At 41.1% G+C, this 9594-nt stretch overlaps 1 protein-coding gene across 1 annotated transcript; it reads left to right on the forward strand.

The window, feature by feature from the left end:
* The first annotated feature begins 5285 nt into the window (after nucleotides 1-5285).
* Nucleotides 5286-9594, forward strand: LOC117858123 (serine/threonine protein phosphatase 2A regulatory subunit B''beta). The gene is made up of 11 exons (XM_034741132.2): nucleotides 5286-5829; nucleotides 5942-6047; nucleotides 6339-6438; nucleotides 6513-6618; nucleotides 6728-6818; nucleotides 6908-7049; nucleotides 7183-7330; nucleotides 7485-7594; nucleotides 8376-8532; nucleotides 8615-8740; nucleotides 8840-9594. The coding sequence occupies exons 1-11, from the start codon at nucleotides 5419-5421 to the stop codon at nucleotides 8978-8980; spliced, it is 1638 nt and encodes a 545-aa protein (XP_034597023.1). The 5' UTR covers nucleotides 5286-5418; the 3' UTR covers nucleotides 8981-9594.

A 9594-nucleotide genomic window follows, 5' to 3' on the forward strand; every position in this document is an offset into this window, starting at 1 on the left:
CCACAGTGTCACCTGCAAAACCTTACGATTCTGCTGAATGAAATGGAAAAACTGGAGCACTCTTAACACATAATCTTAACAGTTACTAGTTCGTCTTTTAACTAAGTGCGGATTACCTTCATCAGTTAATTAATCGACCAGCAGTGATGATCACAAAGAATAGATCACACCTTATCGATCGATCAGTCGCTTTCAGCTTTGTTTCCCCCTGCTTTTTAAAGAGAAGGAAAGGCGGTAGCTTAGCTTCTCTGCATCTCCCTGTCTGCTGCCTAACGAGTACCGAGTCAGGGAGCACTACGGGCCGCGTCCGTCCTCATCCGGAACTCCGAATCCGGAGAGAGAAAGCACTCGGGGGAATGATGACCTGCACTAGAAGGCAGCTATACCGAGTTGAAAGAAACTGCTGCCAAAGCTCGCTTAGCTAAGCGCACCATGTTTTGCCTTATACGAGCATGGAGAAACACTTTTTTTTCCTTCCTTTTCATGATGTTGTTGATCAATTGGCTACGCCTACAACGTAGTGGTGCTGGGGAACGCGCCGAATCCATCTCTTTGAAGGAGTGTGCCAAATGCGCACTAACGATCGAATCGCCTAATCGATTTCTTTGTTGGTGATGCAAATTCATTCGGATGAAGCTCAGTACGCAGAACGTTTTATTACAGTATGCTTCCTCCGTTCCAAATTGTAAGTCGTTTTAATTTTTTAATTTATAAATATTATTATGTATATAGATATACACTATATCTAAATTCATAATAATATCTATAAACTAAAAAAGCTAAAACGACTTACAATTTGGAGCGGAGGGAGACTTACTACTTCCTCCGTCCCAAATTACAGGTCATTTTGGTTTTATAGATTCATAGATATTATTATGCATCTAGACATATGGTATATCTAAGTGTATAATGAAATCTATGAATCTTAAAAAGCCAAAATGACATCTTACTATAACTAGTTGGAGGTTATTTTTGAAGCCTCCAGGTGAAGCCACCTAGAATCCTAGGTGGACACTCGAGAGAAATACTAGAAATTCTTTAAAAAAAAAAGCAAAACATCTAGCCATCAATTGGAAGACTTAAATCATCGTAGCCATTGGATCTATTATATTTTCTAAAAAATTACCATGTATGCCATTATAAAAATAGCCTAAAGTAACCCCCTAAATCTATATCTAAATTACCCACAGTTGCCGTTATATGAAATAAACTAAAGTACCCCTAATCTTCATCTAAACTAATTATCCACTTATGCCATTATAAAAATAATTTAAAATAATCCTTAAAATTGCTACTAAATTGCCAACCACTAATACTTGAAAAATAACTTATAGTAACCCCCTAAATTTGGAGTGTTTTTAGAACCTCTAAATTTGGATCTATATTACCCACATATGCTACTATTTAAAATAATATGAGGTAACTCTAAATTTGAATCCACATCACCTTTATTAAAAAGATACACCAATATATGATTCTAAATTGTCTATTTCTTACACTATTGGTATATATGATATAATAATTAAGATATATATGCATGATGTGTGTCACCATTTATAAAGATATAGAGGAATGATGATAATATAGATTCATATGTTAAAATTATAGCTCAAACTTAAGGTCTATTAAATAAATTAAAGCACATAGCTGCGATGCAAAGTGAAAAGTTAAAGATTTTAAATATGGATAAAAATATTATAGAGTAACAACTATCTAATATAAAATCTATCACAATCGGATGAAGATAATAAGTATATATCTATATAAGTATTGTGTTCGGAATTTAACAAGTGAGAGGTAGCTCAAGGTAATAGTTTTGTAGCAATGCGACCTTATTTTCTTTCATTGAAGACTCCGCATTAGTTCTCATGAGACACACCAAAAAAAATCCTAGAAATTCTCAAAAAAATTCGAAACATCAAATATCAATCCTGTAAACTCTAATAATCATAGTCATTGATCTATTTATTTTCTAAAAATTTATCCACTACTATCATTATGAAAATATTCTAAAGTAAACCCCTAAACCTATATCTAAATTACCGATCTTAGCCATTATAAAAAAATAATCTTCATCCAATTTACCATGCGTATTCTTATAAAGCATAACTTAAAGTGTCATTCTAAATTTGTATCTAAGTTACCTACATATGTCATTATTAAAATAACCTAAAGTAAACACCTAATTATCTTCATGTTCATGATACGGAATTGTCCAAAAGTAAATTAATATATGATTCTAAATTTTCTATTTATGTTATTGTTAATATAGAATATTACGGTATATATGCATTATGGGTGTCACCGCGTAGACCATTTATACATGTATGTGTGGAAGTGATGAAAATAATAAATTTTTATGCTAAACACAATGTATAGAGGTGTGATACAAAATGAAAAAAAGTGCAAATGTGGATGAAAAAGTGTATAGAGTAATTATTAATTAAAAATTAATCATAATTGGACAAAGATAAGTACACATCTATACGAGTATTATGTTGAAGTATTAAAAAATAAGAGAGTAGTAGAAGTCTAATTTCTAAATAATTTTCAAATACAACAGCTTTTAAAAATATTAGTCTGTGCGGGAGCACGGGGTTGATAGACTAGTATATATAATTTGAAACAGAGGGAGTAGTTAAATCCGTTATTCAGTTGGTGCTACAAAAGTCAAAAGCCACCGCTCCAAGAGGCACCAGTTGCAAAAGGAATCATTCATATGCCTTATTTCCTTCGATTCGTTGAGCAGAAGCTAGAGCATGGTGCATGAATGCATATATTGCGCTTGAGAACCAGCGTGCCGACAAGTTCATAATGCCCTCATGGAATTCGCCTTGGTTTTGCTCTCATTTCAACTTGTATATGCATGTTTTGTGCAGTGCGCTTGTGCTGCACGCACATATTCGCCCCTTCAATGTAGGCTTTGTCGATGGAAAGCGAGCGAACATAGCAAACCGGAACACAAGGTTCGCCGGCCGGCCGGCCGGCCCGGCGGCGCCGCTAGTTTGCCAGAGAGGTTTTCGTTTTCCTCTTCTTTCCTTTTGTTAGATGCAAGGCGCTTCTTTGTTTTTTTTTTTAAGTTCCGACCTCTACAACAAGCTAGTACACGCGGCCTTTATGAAGAAAGAAAAGAAAAGCATGCTCGCGGAGGTGCGCCATGGAGACCTGCTGGTGGAGTCGGCCGGCCGGCGACGCTGGAGCTGACTGCTGGCAAGATGTGGGTGTGGGGTAGAATGGTGGATGTCAAAACCAGAGACCTGGCTACATGTCTGTGCGGCTGCGGTTGTCCGCGCCGGCGGCGGCGCACCAACTTTTAGAGCTTCAACTTTCCAAGTCCAAAATTAAAGCAGCACGTCGGCGATGCGGCGACCGGCCGGCGACGGCGGCGGGTCTCACACGCTCCCGCGCGCCTTTGCCTGAGCCGGTCGCCGGTCCGGTCGTGGATGGGCGACTCGGTGATCTCACACGTTGGTTGCAGTGGACAGACCAAAGACAAGTGCGACCACGGGGCACCGAGCTAGGATGTGGCGGCACGGTCGTTGCGGACTTGCAGTCAGTGCAGCAGCAGAGGCGAAGGAGGTGGTCAGGTGGATCCCGGAAAGGGAAGGAGAAAAGACCTCGTGGCTCGTGAGCCTGGCCAGCAAGTAGAGCCCATCCCCCGTCTTGCCGAATTTGTGATGTTTACCAGTACTGGGCCAAATTTACAATGGGCTCAAACAAAGCCCAGCTTGCATGACTCTAAAAACATGCGCTTTGGAGTTTCCTTTGCCAAGAAGTTGAAACCTAGTTTCAAAAAAAAAAAACAAGAAGAAGTTGAAACCTAAAACATTCATAGATGTACTTTGTCAAAAAAGTTGAAGATCTTTGCAAGGAAAATGTCCGAGTTTCTTTTTTTATAAAAAACTTTAAAGTGTATTTTTGGATGGATTTTTGTTGTTCTCAAAATCAAGCTCATTTTCACCAAGACGAGATGCTCATCAAAGCTGAGGTTGAAGTACGATTGATGCGTCCGCACAGAGGAAGAGGCAAAAGGGCAAGTAAAAAAGGAATTCACGGGATCATCCTATTCCTAGCCGACAATCTTCCATGAATCTTTGGAGCTCTTGGAGATTCTGAATGGAGACACTGGGTCCACATCAGGGATTTAAACCGGGCCAACTTGCATTGAGTTACTTTCTTTTTACAAAAAGAAACAGAAAAGAAAAAAAGAAAATGGATTCTTCAATAAGTCAACATATCAAATAGAGATTCCACAAACAAGGTAACCAAATTCCAATATATTCACCGTCCTAAGAATTCTAACATGTCCATCAGCTTAGTGTACATGTACTTGTGGCGTCAGCATTTTTCCACATTATGTGGAAATTGAATCCGCTACGAGTCTATGATGTAGAAACTATACTTTCAATATAACACTAACAAAAATTATATTTCATTCTAAGAAACTTAAACTTGTCGTAAGAATTGGGCATACATGAAGTTGAATTTAAATATGTTTGTTGTTATGCATATGTAAGAAGTGGATGTGCGGTCTGAGTCTACATGCCGGCCTCGAGTCCTACTTCCCCTCCCCTCCTTTCCCTTCCACCCATCTATGACACGAGGGCCCTATTTGTGGTTGGTTGTCGCCTCCATTGCTACTTCTTTCTCTCATCTTTTCCTTCCACCCATCTATGACACAAGGGACCTATTTGTGGTTGGTTGTCACCTCCATTGCTACTTCTTTCTCTCATCCAAAGACCAAGTGATCCTTTGAGGGCCCTTTTGTTCCTTCGTTTCTTCCGACACTTGCATCATTGCATCTTGATCCTAATCTGAGATGGTATGTGTTTCATTATTCATTTCTTTGAGGCATTGTTTAGTTTTTCTTCTTCGATCGTTTCCTCGTTTGAGTCATGATTCGTGAACCGCAATGTATTATGGTTTTCTAAGCTAGAAACCAAGCAAATTGTCTGAGTTTGCAATATCATGTTGCTTGGTAGAACCATTATCCTGCTACAAATGTATGGTTACGAAGTCTTTTCAAAAAAGTTTGTGATGCAAGGTCATGTACAGAAAATAGGGAGAATATAGAATATAAGAGTACAGATGTAACATCGTAATGCATCACTACTGGCATCATGTGTAGCTGACTAGCTGTCGAGATCGCCATACATGGCGGAATGCCATTGACCCGGGCAACCTGTGCATGTTGACTCGCAGCCGATGGATCGGACGGCGCGGATGGCCTCGAGATTCGTGGAGCCAGCGGTTAACTAAATCCTCCCTCCCACCGCGTCGCGCCACGCGCTCGGCCTCGCCTTCCGTTTCCACCGGGCGACGCCAACTCTTCCGCCCTCCTGACGGGATCGCGCCGGAGATCGCCCGCCGGAGCGGATCGGCGTCTGAAGCGGAGGCGGGGAGCGCTCCGGAGACGCGATGGTGGAGGAACCGGCACCGGCGCCGGCGGATCTGAGCGCGGCGGCGCAGGTGAGCGCGCTGCCGCTGCAGGTGGACCTCCTGCAGCTGCCGCCGGAGGTGCCGGCGCCGGGGGCGCCCGCGCTGCGCGGCGTCCTCGACCACCTCTTCGCGCACTGGCTCTCGCTCCCGGACACCGCCGCGCTGGTCGCCAGCCTCGTGCAGAAGGCCAAGGCGAGCGGCGGCGGGGCCGTGGGGGGCGCGATGCTGCCATCGATGATGCTGCAGGGGGGCGCCACCGTGCCGCCGCTCTCGCCGAGGTCTCCGCGCCTCTCGCGGAGGCCCAGCGGGCTCGGCGCCGGCCAGCCCAACCGCTCCGCGTCGCCGCTCCGCCCGACCGCCGCGCGCCCCGCCAAGGAGGTCATACCGCAGGTACGCTCCGCGCGAATCCGTCGATCGGGTCACACTTCCGCTTCTCATTTTGGCAAATCTGCACGAAATTGGATTGCCATGGACGGCTTATCAATCGATTGCTGTTTGGCAGTTCTATTTTCAAGATGGCCGGCCACCGCCGTACGAGGTGAAGAAGCAATGCATTTCTACAGTTGATCAGCTCTTCGCCGGCCACTCGAATGGTCTTCGAGCTCAAGGTGCGTTAAATTGAATGTGTAATTGTGATTTATTTGATTTATTTTTCTTTTGAAACGCTCTGATCCATTTGGTTAAATGAACTGAATCGTGAAAGGAACATTTAACTAAATCAGGGGTTGATGCTAAGACAGTTTCGTCATGCCTGCTTTTGTTACTTGTAATGGCAAGCAAACACCGCTAGAAATTTTCATGAAACTGACAATTATCTTGATCACAGCGGTTTGCCCGTGAGGATGTCAGCTAATCCTTTTCTTTTCTCCTTTTGGATGTCTCTTTTGGTTGCACGATAGAATTCCGGATGGTTACCAGGGAACTCTGCAAGCTACCGACATTCTTTACCACTGTTCTATTTGATAAGATTGACAAGGAAAGCACAGGATTCGTGACAAGGTAGTCAGCAAACTTTACTTGTCTGCCTAGTGCGAAATAATTGTATAAACTCTGCATTACTTTAACTATTTCAGGGAGGCATTCATTGATTTCTGGGTGAATAGCAACTTGATGAGTTTGGATAGTGCAACCCAAGTGTTCACAATTCTGAAGCAACAGAATCGCAATTACCTCATGAAGGTGACTACAGTGAAAGACTTGGGCAACTGATTATTTCAGCAAAGCATGCCTGTGGTTCAGCACTGTTGCACTTCTCTAATCAATGTTTCATAATGATTGATTGATTTAGGAGGATTTCAAGCCGGTTCTTAAAGACCTTTTGGACAACCATCCTGGTCTAGAGTTCTTAAAGAGTACACCTGAATTTCAAGAAAGATATGGTAGCATTTCTTTGCCCTGCTATGATCTCTGTAGATTATATATAATCCCACCTTGTATCTTCTTTGACTTATACATCATTATTTGTCAGCTGAGACTGTAGTACATAGGATATTCTATTGCTTGAATCGAATTGGAGGTGGTCACCTAACACTTAGGGAGCTGAAGCGTGGAAATCTACTCAGTGCGCTCAGGCATGCTGATGATGAAGAAGATATCAATAAAGTTTTAAGGTGATACATTCGAATCAAAATTTAAACACTTCAACACCTTTCTGTGCATATATTTTTCTATGGGGCTCTACAACAAGTGCAATTATATTTTGAATGATGCAAAACATTGAACTTACTGATTTTTTTTCTGTAGGTATTTCTCATATGAGCATTTCTACGTGATATATTGCAAGTTCTGGGAGCTGGACACAGACCATGATTTCTTGATTGATAAAGAAAATCTTATTAAGTATGGAAACCATGCATTGACATATAGGATTGTAGATAGAATTTTCTCAGAGGTTGGTCCCCCCCGCCCCTCCCCCCCCCCCCCCCCCCCCCCCCCCCCCCCCCCACACACACACACACCCTACTAATATCATATTTCTTCAAGTTCTCTTAAGGTTCATTTTAATGCTGAGCATCTGTTAAAAAATTTTAATTGAAACATATCAGGTTCCTAGGAAATTTACAAGCAAGGCTGAAGGAAAAATGGGGTATGAAGATTTTGTCCATTTTATACTGTCTGAAGAGGACAAATCAACAGGGCCAAGCCAGGAATATTGGTAGGTAACTGATGTTTGGTTTAATACCTCAACTGAGTGATACACTGGTACTCCATTTATTTTCAGTGGTACTATAGTATTTATGTGTTTATCATAGACAATGTTTATTTTTCAAATATTTTTCCCTTCATGTAAGCATTGGTACCATCTCTAGTTTTAGGGCATTTTTAAACACTCTTTCTGAGGGGATCTAGTAAAACATAGGCTAGATGTTGCTTTGTTACAGCAAAACTTTCTTTTTTCATGAGGCTATTAGCGAAGAAATGTTAAGTGATAAACTCATTATAAACCTCAAAATAATGTCAACATGAAGAGTCAGACTAAAAGGGTAGTGCACAACAAATTCTCATGCTTTGAACAGCATGCAAAGAAATGGCATGCCCATACTGGTTATTGATCTAATTGTCAACCCATCCCAGTAGAATTCTTCTCTATTAGTCTTTCTATCAAAGGCTTCCTTTTCTACAAATCATATGCTTAAGAAATGAATGTGTAGTTTTGGAGAGATTCATGAACTTTTGTGTAGACCCTTACTCTATTAACTCAGCCCTCGATTAACACTAAGAAATGAGAACGAGAACAAAGACAGGAAGTTGGAAAATTCATTCTTGAGTAGTAAGTCAAATCTAAAGGAGATTCATCTATTTATGTTACAGTAGACTTTGATCCTCGGCCTAAATGGTTGTGCTTTGCCTAAATTGTCATGTGAATTTGAGCTTCCTTTTACAGCAGTCCAAAGGTTCTCAACTTCTCATGTTTATGTGTGATGTCATCTCTTCAGGTTTAAATGTATAGATCTGGATGGCAATGGCATACTCACACACAACGAACTGCAGTTCTTTTTTGAGGAACAACTCCATCGCATGGAATGCATGGCTCAGGAACCGGTTCTATTTGAGGACATCTTGTGTCAGCTCATCGACATGATTGGACCTGAGGTCATATAAGTTTATGATTTTTGTAGATTACCTAGTTCTAAACATTTTGTGCTTAACTAGTCTTGCATTACTTTTGTTCCAGAATGAGAGCTATTTGACATTGAAAGACTTCCGAAGGTGCAAATTGTCTGGGCATTTCTTCAACATTCTCTTTAATCTGAACAAATTTATGGCTTTTGAAGCTAGGGACCCATTCCTCATTCGCCAAGTAAGTCAAATTCAATTCCTGCTCCTACTCATAACATCCAGTGAGATGTTTGTTTTTTCACCACTGGTAACACTACATACTTTTTCAATGCAATTACAGATGCGTGAAGAGCCATCATTAACAGATTGGGATCGTTTTGCACGAAGAGAATATGTAAGATTGGCGATGGAAGAAGATGGTGAAGATGCTTCCAATGCAAGTGGAGATGTTTGGGATGAGTCACTTGAATCTCCTTTCTAGATTGAATATGTTGTGGCATTTTGGAAGACATCAGATCATTCACATACAGGCATACAGCTCTAATAATCTCAAGGTGAAACCATGAAGGCAGTCAAACATGGACAGTTATCTGATATCTTATTTCTACAGAAGCTATAAATGAGGCAGCTGCGCACTTGCTGGCACCATCCAAGTTTTGACATAGAAGCTGAGACAAATAGTTCCATCTAGCTTGTTGTGGAGTACATTTGGTTCTTGGTGACTGTTGTTTGTAGCAGCACCCATGTTGGTCTAGTATCTCTGCTATGCTTCGGTTGATTGATTCATGGCAGCAACAAGTGCACAGCACCTGGTGATTATTATGAGAGCACATCAAAATCTAGTGACAAATAAGGAGAAGAGCATGGGTCAATCGCCGTATGTTAGATCGTGAATAGTTGGCACCACAATTTTTATTATCTAGGGTTTTTATTAGGTATCTATCAAAGATTCAAAGTATTCTTTCGTTGTTAAATAAGGTCACCAAGAAGACCATTTTTACTTGTGTACTCTGTATCTTTTTGTTTAGTTTGTAGTCACATGAACAATGAGCTGTAATACTATGATACAGGGATTATCATTATTTTTCTAACGCA

This window comes from Setaria viridis, chromosome 1, assembly GCF_005286985.2.
Source record: "Setaria viridis chromosome 1, Setaria_viridis_v4.0, whole genome shotgun sequence".
Taxonomy (NCBI): Eukaryota; Viridiplantae; Streptophyta; class Magnoliopsida; order Poales; family Poaceae; genus Setaria; species Setaria viridis.